This window comes from Canis lupus, chromosome 3, assembly GCF_011100685.1.
Source record: "Canis lupus familiaris isolate Mischka breed German Shepherd chromosome 3, alternate assembly UU_Cfam_GSD_1.0, whole genome shotgun sequence".
Classification (NCBI taxonomy): domain Eukaryota; kingdom Metazoa; phylum Chordata; class Mammalia; order Carnivora; family Canidae; genus Canis; species Canis lupus.
Genome location: NC_049224.1, coordinates 28,003,472 through 28,019,583, shown reverse-complemented (window position 1 = coordinate 28,019,583; position 16,112 = coordinate 28,003,472). Strand labels below are relative to the sequence as shown.

At 39.8% G+C, this 16,112-nt stretch overlaps 1 protein-coding gene across 1 annotated transcript in view; it reads right to left on the bottom strand.

The window, feature by feature from the left end:
* Positions 1-853: 853 nt before the first annotated feature.
* Positions 854-16,112, bottom strand: part of LOC119876129 (dimethylglycine dehydrogenase, mitochondrial-like) — a 38,075-nt gene continuing 22,816 nt past the window's right edge. Inside the window, 2 exon segments of the mRNA XM_038532482.1 lie at positions 854-2,207; positions 13,214-13,348. Coding sequence (XP_038388410.1) covers positions 1,992-2,207; positions 13,214-13,348 — 351 coding nt within the window. The 3' untranslated portion in view covers positions 854-1,991.

Here is a 16,112-nt window from a genome sequence, read left to right as displayed (position 1 = left end):
CAGATAAAGAATTCAGAAATGGTAAATAAGTATCTCAACAGTTATAGGGCTACAGAGAGGCAGAGAATGAGAAATGGGGCCTCCAGGCAAAGGCTTGAACCAGCACCTACCTGAAATGAAATAGTAGATATGGAGGATTCTTTTATTAAGGGAGGTAGAACTGATTTATAACATTATATTAGTTGCAGGTATATAATTAATGATTCCCTGGTGTAAAATGATCCCACCAGTCTAGCTACCAATCATTACCATATGAAGTTACATTTTTTTCCTTGTGATGAGAACTCTTAAGATTTACGCTTAAAAACTTTGAAATATTCCATACTATATTAACTATATTCGCCATGATATATATTAGGTCCCCAAAGTGTATTTATACCTGGAAGTTTGTACGTTTTCACCTCCTTCACCCATTTTGCCCACCCACCAACACCGCTCCACCCTGGCAATCACCAATTTGTTCTCTGTATATGAGTTTTATAGTGTTTGTTCATTTTGTTTCTTTGATTCTACATATAAGTGAAATCATATGCCATTTGTATTTCTCTAATTTCACCTAGTATAATGCCCTCTAGTTCTACCCACGTTGTCACAAATGGCATGATTTTTGAATTAATGCTTTTGTTTCCTTCAGATAAATACCTAGAAATGGAATTGCTGGATCAGATGGCACTTCTATTTTTACTTTTTTTGAGGAACCTCCATACTGTTTTCCATAGTGACTACACCAAGATAATATTCTTGATAATTAGGAAATTATCAAGATGATCAAATTTTATTACCAAGATTTTGCTCTTTTCTCATACAAAAAGATACATTAAAGAGAAATGAAGGGCCTGCTGGAATTCTAATATATGATTGCTTTAATGAAGTATTTTATTTTTTTAATGAAGTATTTTAAATATAAACTTGGTACCTTTGTAAAACATACAAGAAATTATTTTAAAATTCTGTAATTAGAATACATTTTATGTTTCACATTCAACTTTAATACCTAGGAAAGATTCAATAAATGTTTAACAAATGTGTATATAACAAATTTTAAGTGATAAGCCACCTTTTACCAAAGGAAAAAAAAAACATTTGATTTGTTCAGTCAACTAAATTCAATTTTGAAAAATTTATCAGAGAATTACTTCTAAATAATTTTTTTCTTGCTGTACACAGTACTAAGGGCAATCCTGTCAGCTCTTAAGCTCGTTTGACCTGCTTTGTCAAATGCTTTGTGAAATGATATTCAGAACGGCACATGTGATGTCAACTTGCATTAATTCTTTCCCAAAGAGAGGTGTTCAGTATTCAAACTGTGTTTTTACTGGCACAATCTATGTTTCAGCTTCATTTCAAAAGGTCTGCAAGCACTGCTTCCTTTGGAAGACTGTTCTTTTTTGCAATTACTCTTCTAAAACAACCTTTCAAAGGACAATAATGATGCTCCATAATACTGCATTCAGGGAATTCATTAGGAAAATAAGCATTTTGGAGAACTGAATAAAAATTTATGTATCAATATTAAATTTTACTATTTTCACTGTATATATATTATAAAATATTAAAACTATCCCTTGTTCAACTACTGCTTCTCAATGAAACAAATCCATCAATAGTACTGCATTTATTTTTATGTAAAACAATTTGTTTTCAGGTCACAAGAACCATATATTCCTAAAATTACACAATGTCCTCTAATTGAGTTATAATAGTGATTATATACTAGCAAACACCTAAATGTTTTGCTGAGTTTCATTAACAATATAGGTTAATAAAAACATTCATTTCCAACGTCTACATTTTAAAGAACAATGTTAATCACTAATCCATTATTGTTTCTCACTTAGGAAAGAGCTGAGAAAGGTTTCATCAAGATTATAAATCTAGATTTTGAGGGGTTGAATGAATTCTTGATTTCTTATATTCTCCCAAAAAGCAGTTATGATTTTTAGTACAGTCATAGAGCTAACATAATTCAGTTGCCTGCTGAAGGTCTTTTTTCAAATTTTGTCCTTTCTGCTTTTCTTCCGAAGTCGGTTTCTGGTTGGTTCAGTCAATACCAAGGGCTCCTGTATGATGCTTGCTGGATAATTTCTGCCTAACAGTTCAACCTCCACCTGTTGTCCTACTTTACTTAGTTCTATAGGGACATAGGCAAACGCCAGACTCTTCTGTATGCTGTAACTGTAGGTTCCAGATGTCGTGTTGCCAACCACCTGAAAAACAAGAGCCAGTAACCCTCAACATCTTGGCCATCAGCTTTATGGTCCTCTTCTCCAGATTAAACACTTAAAACATAGGTTTGATTTACAATCTGCAAGTTTTAGGGATTATTGCCCATGGGGCTAACGCCAGGAAGTAAACTTTACTTTTGTGAATATTAGGTTTAAAAGTTATGAAAAATTATTTTCAAAATACATATCAACCCCCTCAAACTTCTCAGTTTTAAATAGCACCTATTTTTTTTTAATAGCCGGCACTATTTTGCTCACTTTCATGCCAAGAGATCAGAGAGGAAAAGACTCAAATACTTTCATTTTAAACTAAAAAAAAAAAAAAAAAAATCCTCTTTCGTCATGGTAATAATAGACACCAGGGGAAAAAATTCTAAATATCCAAATGTAAATGTAGTCAACTGTTCCTGCTGGGGTTGAGGAAATGGCTTGCCAAAAGAGTGCTGAAACTATTGACATATCAATAGTCAATGTGAAGTGAACATTCTATGAATATATAGCATTTAGCAATTCCTGGCATTTGTTAGGCACTTAATGTTAACTTTACCCTCTCTAGATCTACCTCATACAAAACACCTCTCTGGACATTCTAGAGAACGAGTGAGGTTTAGTTCCTACCCTCTGGTACTTCCAACCTGGTTGAGGAATTAGCATAACATACAAGAAAATAGAGCCGGGGGTGGGGGGCAAGATGGCAGAGGAGTAGGGTCCCCAAGTCACCTGTCCCCATCAACTTACCTAGATAACTTCCAAAGCATCCTGAAAACCTATGGATTCGACTTGAGATTTAGAGAGAGAACAGCTGGAACGCTACAGAGAGAAGAGTTTGCGCTTCTAACGAGTACAACTTGTTTTTAGCCACTCTGCACTGAGCAAAATGACTAAAAAGAACTCACCACAAAAGTAAGAAGCAGAAACAGTACTCTCTGCCACAGAGTTACAGAATTTGGGTTACAATTCAATGTCAGAAAGCCAATTCAGAAGCACAATTATGAAGTTACTGGTGGTTCTGGAAAAAAGCATAAGGGATTCAAGAGACTTCATGACTGCAGAATTTAGATCTAACCAGGCTGAAATAAAAAATCAATTAAATGAGATGCAATCCAAAGTGGAGGTCCTAATGACGAGAGTTAATGAGGTAGGAGAGAGTGAATGACATAAAGACAAGTTGATGGCAAGGAAGGAAGCTGAGGAAAAAAAGAGAAAAACAAAAGACCAAGAGAAAAGGTTAAGGGAAATAAATGACAGCCTCAGAAGGAAAAATCTACGTTTAATTGGGGTTCCAGAGGGCGCCAAAAGGAACAGAGGACCAGAAAGCATATTTGAACAAATCATAGCTGATAACTTCCCTAACTTGGGGAGGGACACAGGAATTCAGATCCAGGAGATAGAGGTTGCCCCCTAAAATCAATAAAAACCATTCAGTACCTCGACATTTAATAGTGAAATTTGCAAATTCCAAAGATAAAGAGAAAATCCTTAAAGCAGCAAGAGACAAGAGATCCCTAACTTCTATGGGGCGAAATATCATATTAACAGCAGCCCTCTCCACAGAGACCTGGCAGGCCAGAAAGGGCTGGCAGGATATATTCCAGGTCCTAAATGAGAAGAACATGCAGCCAAGAATACTCTATCCAGAAAGGCTCTCATTCAGAATAGAAGGAGAGATAAAGAGCTTCCAGGACAGGCAGAAACTGAAAGAATATGTGACCACCAAGCCAGCTCTGCAAGAAATATTAAGGGGGACTCTGTAAAAGAAACAGGAAGTCCAAAGAAATAATCCACAAAAACAGGGACTGACGAGGTATTATGATGACACTAAATTCATATCTTTCAATATTAACTCTAAACGTGAATGGGCTAAATGATCCCATCAAAAGACACAGGGTTTCACACTGGATAAAAAAGCAGGACCCATCTATTTGCTGTCTACAAGAGATTCATTTTAGATCTAAGGACACCTCCAGTCTGAAAATGGAAGGTTGGAGAACTATTTACCATTCAAATGGTCCTCAAAAGAAAGCAGGGGTAGCAATCCTCGTAGCAGATAAATTGAAGTTTATCCCAAAGACTGTAGTAAGAGACAAAGAGGGACACTGTATCATACTTAAAGGATCTATCCAACAACAGGACCTAACAATCATGAATATTTATGCCCCTAATGTGGGAGCTGCCAAGTATATCAATCAATTAATAACCACAGTAAACATACTTAGATAATAATACATTTACACCAGTAAACTTCAACACGGCGCTTTCTGCAAATGACAGATCTTCTGAGCACAACATCTCCAAAGAAACAAGAGCTTTAAATGATACACTGGACCAGATGGGTTTCACAGATTTTTACAGAACTTTACATCCAAACGCAACTGAATACACATTCTTCTCAAGTGCACATGGAGCTTTCTCCAGGATAAACCACATATTGGGTCACAAATCAGGTCTCAACCACTACCAAAAGATTGGGATTGTGCCCTGCATATGTTCAGACCATAATGCTTTGAAACTTGAACTCAATCACAAGAAGAAAGTTGGAAGAAATTCAAACACGTGGAGGTTAAAGAACATCCTGCTAAAAGATGAAAGGGTCAACCAGGAAATTAGAGAAGAATTAAAAAGATTCATGGAAACTAATGAGAATGAAGGTACAACCATTCAAAATCTTTGGGATACAGCAAAAGCTGTCCTGAGAGGGAAACACATCACAATACAAGCCTCCTTCAAGAAATTGGAAAAAACTCAAATACACAAGCTAACCTTACACCTAAAGGAACTAGAGAAAGAAAGGCAAATAAAACCTACACCCAGCAGAAGAAGAGAGTTAATAAAGATTCAAGCAGAATTCAATGAAATAGAGACCAGAAGAACTGTAGAACAGATCAACAAAACCAGGAGTTGATTCTTTGAAAGAATTCTTAAGATAGATAAACCAGTAGCCAGACTTATTAAAAACAAAAGAAAAAAGGCTCTAATTAAAATCACAAATGAAAGAGGACAGATCACAACCAATATCAAGGAAATTCAAACGATTTTAAAAACATATTATGAGCAGCTATATGCCAATAAATTAGGTAGAAGAAATGGACACATTTCTGGAAAACCACAAATTACCAAAACTGGAACAGGAAGAAATAGAAAACCTGAACAGGCTGATAACCAGGGAGGAAATTGAAGCAGTCATCGAAAACCTCCCAAGACACAAAAGTCCAGGGCCAGATGGCTTCCCTGGGGAACTCTATCAAACACTTAAAGAAGAAACAATACCTATTCTACTAAAGCTGTTCCAAAGATAGAAAGGGATGGAATACTTCCAAACTCATTCTATGAGGCCAGCATCACCTTAATTCCAAAACCAGACAAAGACCCCACCAAAAAGGAATTATAGACCAATATCCCTGATGAACACAGATGCAAAAATTCTCAACAAGATACTAGCCAATAGGATCCAACAGTACATTAAGAAGATTATTTACCACGACCAAGTGGGATTTATCCCCAGGATGCAAGGCTGGTTCAACACATGTAAAACAATCAACGTGATAGATCATATCAACAAGAGGAAAAACAAGAACCATATGATCCTCTCAATAGATGCAGAGAAAGCATTTGACAAAATGCAGCATCCATTCCTGATCAAAACTCTTCAGAGATAGAGTAGGGATAGAGGGAACATTCCTCAGCATCTTAAAAGCCATCTACGAAAAGCCCACAGCCAATATCATTCTCAATGGGGAAATACTGGGAGCCTTTCCCCTAAGATCAGGAACAAGACAGGGATGTCCACTCACACCACTGCTATTCAACATAGTCCTAGCCTCAGCAATCAGGCAACAAAAAGAAATAAAAGGCATTCAAATTGGCAAAGTCAAAATCTCCCTCCTTGCAGGTGACATGATACTGTACCTAGAAAACCCAAAAGCCTCCACCCCAAGATTGCTAGAACTCATACAGCAATTCAGCAGTGTTGCAGGATACAAAATCAATGCCCAGAAATCAGTGGCATTTCTATACACTAACATTGAGACTGAAGAAAGAGAAATTAAGGAGTCAATCCCATTTACAATTGCACCCAAGAGCATAAGATACCTAGGAATAAACCTAACCAAAGAGGTAAAGGATCTATACCCTAAACACTACAGAACACTTCTGAAAGAAATTGAGGAAGACACAAAGAGATGGAGAAACATTCCATGCTCATGGATTGGCAGAATACTGTAAAAATGTCAATGCTACCCAGGGCAATTTACACATTTAATGCAATCCCTATCAAAATTCCATGGACTTTCTTCAGAGAGCTGGAACAAATCATCTTAAGATTTGTGTGGAATCAGAAAAAAAAAAAAAAAAAACAAAAAACAAATAGCCAGGGCAATATTGAAAAAGAAAACCAGGGATCCCTGGGTGGCGCAGCAGTTTGGCGCCTGCCTTTGGCCCAGGGCGCGATCCTGGAGACCCGGGATCGAGTCCCACGTCAGGCTCCCGGTGCATGGAGCCTGCTTCTCCCTCTGCCTGTGTCTCTGCCTCTCTCTCTCTCTCTCTGTGTGACTATCATAAATAAATAAAATTTAAAAAAGAAAGAAAGAAAAAGAAAAAGAAAACCAGAGCCAGGGGCATCACAACGCCGGATTTCAAGTTGTACTATAAAGCTGTGATCATCAAGACAGTGTGGTACTGGCATAAAAACAGACACATAGATCCATGGAACAGAATAGAGAACCCAGAAATGGGCCCTCAACTCTATGGTCAACTAATATTCAACAAAGCAGAAAAGACTGGAAAAAGGACAGTCTCTTCAATAAATGGTGCTGGGAAAATTGGACCGCCAAGTGCAGAAGAATGAAACTAGACCATTCTCTTACACCACACACAAAGATAAATTCAAAAGGGATGAAAGATCTAAATGTGAGACAAGAATCCATCAAAATCCTAGAGGAGAACATAGGCAACACCCTTTTTGACCTTGGCCACAGCAACTTCTTGCAAGATACATTCATGAAGGCAAGGGAAACAAAAGCAAAAATGAATTATTGGACTTAATCAAGATAAACAGCTTCTGCACAGCAAAATAAACAGTCAGAAAAACTAAAAGACAACCTACAGAATGGGAGAAGATACTTGCAAATGACCTATCAGATAAAGGGCTAGTATCCAAGATCTATAAAGAACTTATGAAACTCAACAGCAAAGAAACAAACAATCCAATCATGAAATGGGCAGAAGACATGAACAGAAATCTCACAAAAAAAAAAAAAAAAAAAGAAATCTCACAGAGGAAGACACAGGCATGGCCAACAAGCACATGAGAAAATGCTCCACATCACTTGCCATCAAGGAAATACAAATCAAAGCCACAGTGAGATCCCACCTCACACCAGTGAGAATGGTGAAAATTAGCAAGGCAGGAAACAGCAACTGTTGGAGAGGATGTGGAGAAAGGGGAACCCTCTTGCACTGTTGGTGGGAATGTGAACTGGTGCAGCCACTCTGGAAAACCGCGTGGAGGTTCCTCAAAGAGTTAAAAATAGAACTGTCCTACGACCCAGCAATTGCACTGCTGGGGATTTACCCCAAAGATACAGATGCAGTGAAATGGCAGGACACCCGCACCCCGATGTTTCTAGCAGCAATGTCCATAATAGCCAAACTGTGGAAGGAGCCTCGGTGTCCATCGAAAGATGAATGGATAAAGAAGCTGTGGTCTTTGTATACAATGGAATATTCCTCAGCTATCAGAAATGACAAATACCCACCATTTGCTTCAATGTGGATGGACCTGGAGGGTATTATGCTGAGTGAAGTAAGTCTATCAGAGAAGGACAAACATTATATGGTTTCACTCATATGGAGAATATAAGAAATGGTGAAAGGGAATAAAGGGAAAAGGAGAGAAAATGAGTGGGAAATATCAGAGAGGGAGACAGAACATGAGAGACTCCTAACTCTGGGAAATGAACAAGGGGTGGTGGAAAGGGAGGTGGGCAGGAGGTTGGGTGACTGGGTGATGGGTACTGTTGGGGGGGCACTGGATGGGATGAGCACTGGGTGTTCTGCTATATGTTGGCAAACTGAACTCCAATTAAAAAAAATATACAAAAAAAGAAAATAGAACCAGGAAGCCAGAATTTGTTCTACATTTGGAAGGTGGATGGAATTAGGGAGGTGGAGAAGGGGGATGAAACTTCCCAGGATGAGTGGAGACATGGAGTCAGGCATGAGCAATCAAAATTAGGGAAGATGAAACAGAATCACATGGGATGGCCAACTAGAGAAAAGTACTGAGCAAAGAAACAAAACCGAGGAGATCAAAACAAAGGCTTTATGGCAGCAAAAAATCTAATCAGTCTTGTTACAAAGATAAGAGGACGAGTTGAAACCAGATCTAAAGGAAAAGATGAAAGAGAAACAGTAAAACCGCGCACACACACACACACACACACACAAGCGATAGAAAATGTCAAGTTAAAACACCGTACTTAAAAATTGTAAAAGGAAGACAACAAAAGCAAGATATGATATATAGCCCTACTCCTGCCGGCTTCTCCTGGCTACACAACGCTGCACTAACCCTTAGAGCCGCACTGTTTCCCACAGCAAGCAGCTTGTAGCTGGTGCTCAAAAATATTCATGGGCATGAATCTGCCTGGTGATCTTTCAGCTGCCTCAGCAAAGAGTCCCCTACAGTCAACAGTCTTATTACAGCATTTCTCATCTTTTAGAAGCCGACACATTTATAACAGTAAATATAGACTCCTGGCTCTATAGCCTCAGTTTGTAATTATCTCATTGAAACTCCACATCAGAAGCTCTCCATATCATTTCTGAACTCATTTTTTTTTTTAAGATTTTATTTTTTACTCATGAGAGACACACAGAGAGAGGGAGAGACACAGGCAGAGGAAGAAGCAGGCTCCATTTAGGGAGCCCGATGCAGAACTCGAACCCAGGACCCCAGGATCCCGACCAGTGCTGGAGGCAGACCCTCAACTCCTGAGCCACCCAGGTGCCCCGTCATTTCTGAACTTGTTATGAGGGTTTGATGAAAAAAAAAAAAAAAAAAAAAAAAAAAACAACCACATAAATGTATTCATTAGTAGAGGCTTCTCCTCTGGCAGATTAACTACCAAAGTGTTGCTGAGACAAGGCATGTGCTTTAAAGTGGTTTATCTCCTCTAGATCATTGTTAAGGAACATAAGGCAGGGATTTGGGTCAGGAAGGTTGGAGTTTTAATCACAGCTTTTGGAAAGACTTTCTTGGTAATCTTGGTTTCATGCCTTCGTCTGTAAACCTGAGGTCTGTATTTGGAGCCCTGGAGAAGTAACCCGATTTGCTTGCGCAAGCGTCTTAAGAAAACAAGAAGAGGCCAAAGCAAGGCTCTTGGCTAAATCCCCTAACTCACTGGGTCAAAAATCTGCCAATGGAAATGAACCATTTCCCCAGGCCTTCCCATCTCTTAAAACCCTAGCAGTGATTCATCTTGCAGTTATTTTTGCATCAGTAATGTAAAGAAATAGCATATTTATTTTAGGAGTGTTATTTTTAATATATTTAATATGTTGCTTTCTGCTAAATTACTTTCATTTCTCCTTCGATTTCTCTCTAATGCAATGCTGAGTAGCCCAGAGTATTTTAGAAGGCCAGCCTTTCCTTTTATCTTATTACTAAATTTCTAAAGAAAGGTTTTCCCTAGCAACAGCCTTATATCATTCTACCTTAAAATCTTCCAGATTCAATTAAATCCATTTCTTCTTTTTGCTCTGTGAATCACAAGAACAACCTGTGCCTACCCTCTGCCTAGACGTTTTCAGATCCTGTTTTAAACACTGGCTTTCCCTTTACCAATATAAGCAATCCTCACTCGTGTTTAGCCTCTTCTCATTCCTCTCTTTATGAGAATTCAAGACCCCTCTGACTTTCGGAGCTGAGGGTAGATGGCTTTGGAGGAGAGAATGTAATTTAAGTCGGATGATATATTGTGTTTCTTTGGCTGTCCTGTTTTTGTTTCTAAGTAATAAAAAGGAGACCTTCCTCAACTCTCCAAACACATTCCCACAAAACATCTTTCAAAGTTTCCAGCAAAGCTGCTTTTCTAACAGAAGCCCTTTTCATACCCACCCTTATGCCTTGATTTTTATGAACTAAACCTTATTTAAAATTGTAATCTACCCCGGAATCACTGCCCATCTCTCCATTGGACTTTCCTTTTCCTCAGGGCACTCACCACCCTCAGATGTGCCATTTCTCTTATTTAGTATGTTCACGGTCTAGCTTTCTCTCCCCTGGAACGTAAGATACATGGAGGCAGAGATGTTCATCTGTTTGGTTGACTGCCGCACCTCCAGTGCCTAGGGTATCTTTGTCATGTTGTGGTAAGATTTGTTGAATAACAAATTTGTACCTTATAAATTTGTACCGTATCTCTGCCACTCACTGAGTATTTGCAAGAATGGAATATCAAAGGTAGTACAAATCCCAACAAAGTCAGGAAATAAAAGCACAAAGTATTTCCTATCATTCCAGAGTATATAGAGGATCCAGAAAATTCATCTGCATCATAAGATGATGATCCTACTAAGCATCAAAGAACAGACAAGCGGGTATCAGGAAATTCAGGGGTTATTTTATTTATAAAGGCAACTACAACTGGAGTAACAGCTCTGTAAGCAGATGGCATATGGGAGGAAAGATGAAAAATATAGCAGGTAAACTCAGCACACTGATACAGCAAAAGAAGGAAAAAGTAGAACTCGGGTTTTCAGCAAATCCCTTCCCATCTTTGATACAGTTGGCATGGAATGTTCTGTAAGTTTAAGATATAAGTTCCAGGCTTTTCACTTAAATTTGGGAGTCAGGTGTATACTGTGTTCATCAGGGTTGGTGTGGGGTTGCATACAGAACATGATAGCATAGGGGAGCCTGGGTGGTTCATCGATTAAGCATCAGACTCTTGATTTTGGCTCTGATTGTGACTTGAGGTCATGGATTGAGCCCTGTGTAAGGCTCTGCACCCAGCGGGGAGTGTGCTTGAGGATTCTCTCTCTCCCTCTGCCCCTGCCCATCCCCCTCCTCCTCCACCACCACCACCCCCTCCCCACGCCCCCACCCCCACCGTAGCCCCTTGGCTCACACATTCCCTCTCTCTCTCTCTCTCTCTCAAGAAAAAGAAAACAAAACAAAACACAATAGCATAATGTGTCATCCCACGGCCAGAACAGAAAGCCAGTGCAAGGGCTGGCGTGGACCATATTAGAAAGCAGGATGAGAACAGAGTAAAAAAATGAGAACTAGTAGAAAGAGGAGATGGGGAAATTTGCTGACTACAGAAAAAATTAATTAGAGGTGCAAAGAACCTAAGACATGATCTCATCATTTTGTAGATGAGAAAATGAAGGCCCAGAGAGGCTAAGATCAGGTCAAGTCAAGCAGCTGGTTACTGACAGAGGTGCTTATCAGTGGCAATTGTGGGCAAAGGTGAAGTATGAGGAAAAGCCTATTAAGAAAAGAGGTCTGACCCAGGGATTTAGAACAGAAAGGAAGGGGAGACAGTGGGGTAAGAGTCAGGATGGCTCAAAGAGAATGAACTCAGCACAATTAAGGGTGAGATACTTAAGAAAGAGCTTGAAATCTGAGAAAAGTCTGTTACCGTCACGGTGTCTAATAACATCCACCTGCTTCTGGGGATGTAGAAAACTGTGGGTCTACGATTAGTGGCTGAAGAGAAGACAGTAGGACATGAACAGAGACAGGGAGGAGAGCCAACATGGCTTAGAAGGAAGGTTAAGCAATTCAGTGGCCAACTATACCTGGGTCAGAAGTCAGTTCTGTCCATCACTAGCTGTGCAACCTCAAGCAAGTTACTTCACTTCTCTGAACCCCAAAGCCTCATCTCTAAAATGGGATGATCATACCTATCTGGGAAGGGGGTCATAAAATTAAATGGGTACATAACAACTATCCAGCACATAGTAGAGCCTCTGCAGATGTTAGTTCTACGTCGGGCAGATCCATGCCTCAGCCCACATAGCCATTTCTTTAGTCATCCAAAGACTGAGATGTGATGCCACTGGCCTTCCCCCACGTCCAGGGCTCTTTCTGCCACTGAAGAGAAGAGGGCAATGGAAACAAGTATCAAGTAGGCTGCAGTGTCGGAGAGAAAACCCAGGCTCCGAATCTCTGAGTCTTTGGGTAGTGGTTCCACAGGGACCAGCTGTTCAGACGAGACCTGAAGGCCACGTGCTCACCCCCAGCCTAGGCAGAAGGTGCACATCTGCCTCCAACACCAACCAAAACACAGCAAAATCGTAAGCCAAACTGGGTCTCACAAATAGTCATAAAAAGTCAAACACCCGAGGCTCTGCTGGTGAGTTATCTGGTTTTACTGGACACCGACAGGCAGACTAAGATACAACATCCCCAAAGGGGAAGAAGGCACATTTACTTTCTGAAGAACTAAATGGTTTCTACCTTTCACACCACTTTCTAAGGCTCTGCCCTCTGTTGTCATGGAGATTTTCATTTGGAATTTTTTTTTTTTTCTGAAGATGTGCTAAGGTTAGAACTACTTCCTTCTCAAAGATCCCTTAAAAGCGCAACCAGAATGCCAATTTTTTTAAAAATAAAATCCATCTCCTGCATTCACAGATATCAAAGTGGTGGAAAGGAGATCATTTGATCCTCTCAATTATACCTTCCTCATTGTCCATTGTATTTTAAGCCTTGGTTTTATTTTCTTTCATCAAGGCATAGAGAAGTTTATGTTTTTAAAAATGAGCAGCATTTCATTTTCCTTTCAGTTAACTGATTTCTGCTTCTTGAATGTCAGCTCAGGAATCAAAGTGTGTCACCCAACCAGTAGATAAATAAGTAGCAAAACAAAACAAAACCCCAAACCCCAAAACACAGGATTCCAAAAGGAAACAGGGACAAGTAGGGTTTCTGGTGCAGAAAAGCTGCGCTGGCCCCTGGCCACAAGGTCCTCAGCACTCACCTTGCCATCAAACCAGATGCTTTCATTTCCCTCCGGATCAACATCATCCGTTGCCAAGGTGAGGCAGACCAGTCTCCGTTTCAGCCCCTTGGCTTTAATCTGTTTCAGTGCTTGCTTTCCTATGAAGTCTGCTGGCTGCAGGAATCCAAGATAATGATGATGAATGAATGCTCAGACACTGTGACAAGGTTAGAGATGCAAGCATTTAAATTTGTCTTTGTGATTTTCTCGCCAATTACACATCAAATAAAAATACAGATTAGATCAAACATCTAGACAAATATTTCTTAGTCCTCAAATGACAATATCTGCCACCCTTTCCTTCATAACAGGTTAGACCTAAACGTAATAACTTGTGATAACAATTTTACCAGAACCACCTGGGCAGAAAACCATAAGGCACGATATTGCGATGGTAGATTACAAAAGCGACCCTTATATCTAATGGCTCTGGACAGCAGTACTGAATGGTAGTGAGCAACGTACTACTCGATTTCTACCTTTAGTAAGCTTCTTCCAAGAAGGAAACCTGGGTTTTTGAAATGTGATGTCAAAACAAGCCCAAAATGTTGCACTTTTCCCCTCTTCTTCAGAATAGTGCTCCAATAAACGAGTCAAACCTTGGATTGCACTCAGTTCACTCAGGAATGTATTGACTGCCCTACTATGTGTGAGGTATCATGCTAGGCCCTGTGTGGGTTCCAAAATTAGATATAGACATTTTGATCAAAGAGCTTATTCTCTAATACTACGGTTTTCAACCTTGTTTTTCCTCCTTCTATCTAACACATGATGGATGACGTTCCTATTCCTAATATGTTCCCCTGGGCACACTCAGGGTTATTCCCAACGCAACACAAGTGAGAGTGACATTGCTCTAGTGATAACCTTGAGTCCATTCTTATGTGTTTTAAAAAAAATTAGGAATCATGCAAACTACAGGACTTCTACATTTATTAGTCACACACTTTACAACAAACAGGTGAGTGATGACTCCTCAGTGGAGACACTTAACTAATAAAGGAGGCTCAACAGATCTATCTAACCAGGATGCCAAGGATACGGGCTAGGTAAGTGTGAGAAGCTAGTCAGAGGCCAGGAACAGGATCCCTGGGTGGCGCAGCGGTTTGGCGCCTGCCTTTGGCCCAGGGCGCGATCCTGGAGACCCGGGATCGAATCCCACGTCGGGCTCCTGGTGCATGGAGCCTGCTTCTCCCTCTGCCTGTGTCTCTGCCTCTCTCTCTCTCTGTGAGACTATCATAAATAAATAAAAATTAAAAAAAAATAAATTCAGAGGCCAGGAACAGTTAGAGTAGGAGGGAAGGCTGACCCCAGAGGGGTATGGGTAAGGCTCTACGTAAAGAAGCCAAACAAGCATCTCTCATCTTACCCAGGAAATGGGGGATCTGTGATATACAAATCACATCTCTACAGAGGAGATTTAATTAGAGATTACAATATGAAAAAATAAAATAATTGAAAAAAAAGAGAGATTACAATATGATGGGGGAAAATTCTCAGAAGAGTTCTCATGAAAGAAGAAACAACTTTAATTTCCTTATTGGCCAAAGAAGAAAGGAAACAGTATCTCATGCCAAAAATGTCCTCTGCCACCAACATTTAGGAATTATACAGCTCTTTCTGCACACAAAACCTTTAGGATTGAGAGCAGTGAGTCCTCCTAACCTCTCAGTGAAGCAGCGGGAGAGATCCTCACATACCCTCTGTTTGACATCTCCCAGTTCACTCCTTTACTGGTTCAGACTGCCTAGGCTAAGCCCACAATGAAGTATGATTTCTACAGATATTACAACTTGAAATTACTGACCTTCACAGGAAACTGAAAGTTTCCATTGGCCAAGGTTAAAATAATTGCAAAATGAAAGTCCGATTATCTTCCCCAGTGTGATCCAGATGGTGAGAACAAACTATAAAGTTTTATTATGAAGCCAGATAAAAATTCAAAGACAGCTGGACTTGATGTTATTTAAGACAGGACTGCTGGGGAAAAAACAAAACCACCAACCCATAGAAAAGGCCTGATTGATTGGAATTCCTACGTAGGATAAATTCATGATAACAGAAGTCACTAACTTACTGTTACTGCATTCCAACAGGTATTAAGGGTTAATTGGCTTCAAGCTTACACACTCCTTGCTTGCTGACTTATGTCCCTTAGTCTGTAGCCAAACTAACTTACCTGAGATCTGCAGATCACCAGCCTTGAGGACCAGACTTTCCCAGAAGGTAAGGCCTGACCACATTCATAAACAGCCACCACTGATGCCAACCAATCTCCTCAGGGTCATGTCAATGTACAATAAACCACCAGGGCACCAGCATCAGCCACAGGCAACCCATTCACCCCACCCCCCAGGTCCCTCACCTTCCCCTTTAAGCTGTCTACCTTTGCCAAAACAGGGAGATGGTCTTTATAATGTTAGTCCACCATCATCCCAGGCTGCTGGCTTCTTAAATAAAACAGGCATTTTCCTCTCCCATCATCCCTTATCTCTCCAGTATTAATTTTCCAGTGGCAAGCAGCCAAACCTGACTGCAGAACCAGTTCTAATAACAAAAACAAAATTCATTATAGTTAAAACATGTATACCTAAATACAGAAAGAACTTTAACAATAATAAATTTTGCTATCTTTTTAAAAAGACAACTTGCTATCATGGATAAATGGTGATGAGGGGTGCTTTTTAGAGTTATCTATATAGGAATCAATATAAAATGAAAAAAAAAGTTTCACACTTTGTGTGGAAAAGCATTTTATACTGAACGGCCAATGGGCTATTTTGTGTGATTTGTGGAGTGCTAGGAGATGAGGAGATTGCTTCAGAATGGAATCTGGATCTTCCCCATTAGAAAGCCATATAGATCTTGAAGGTTTTGG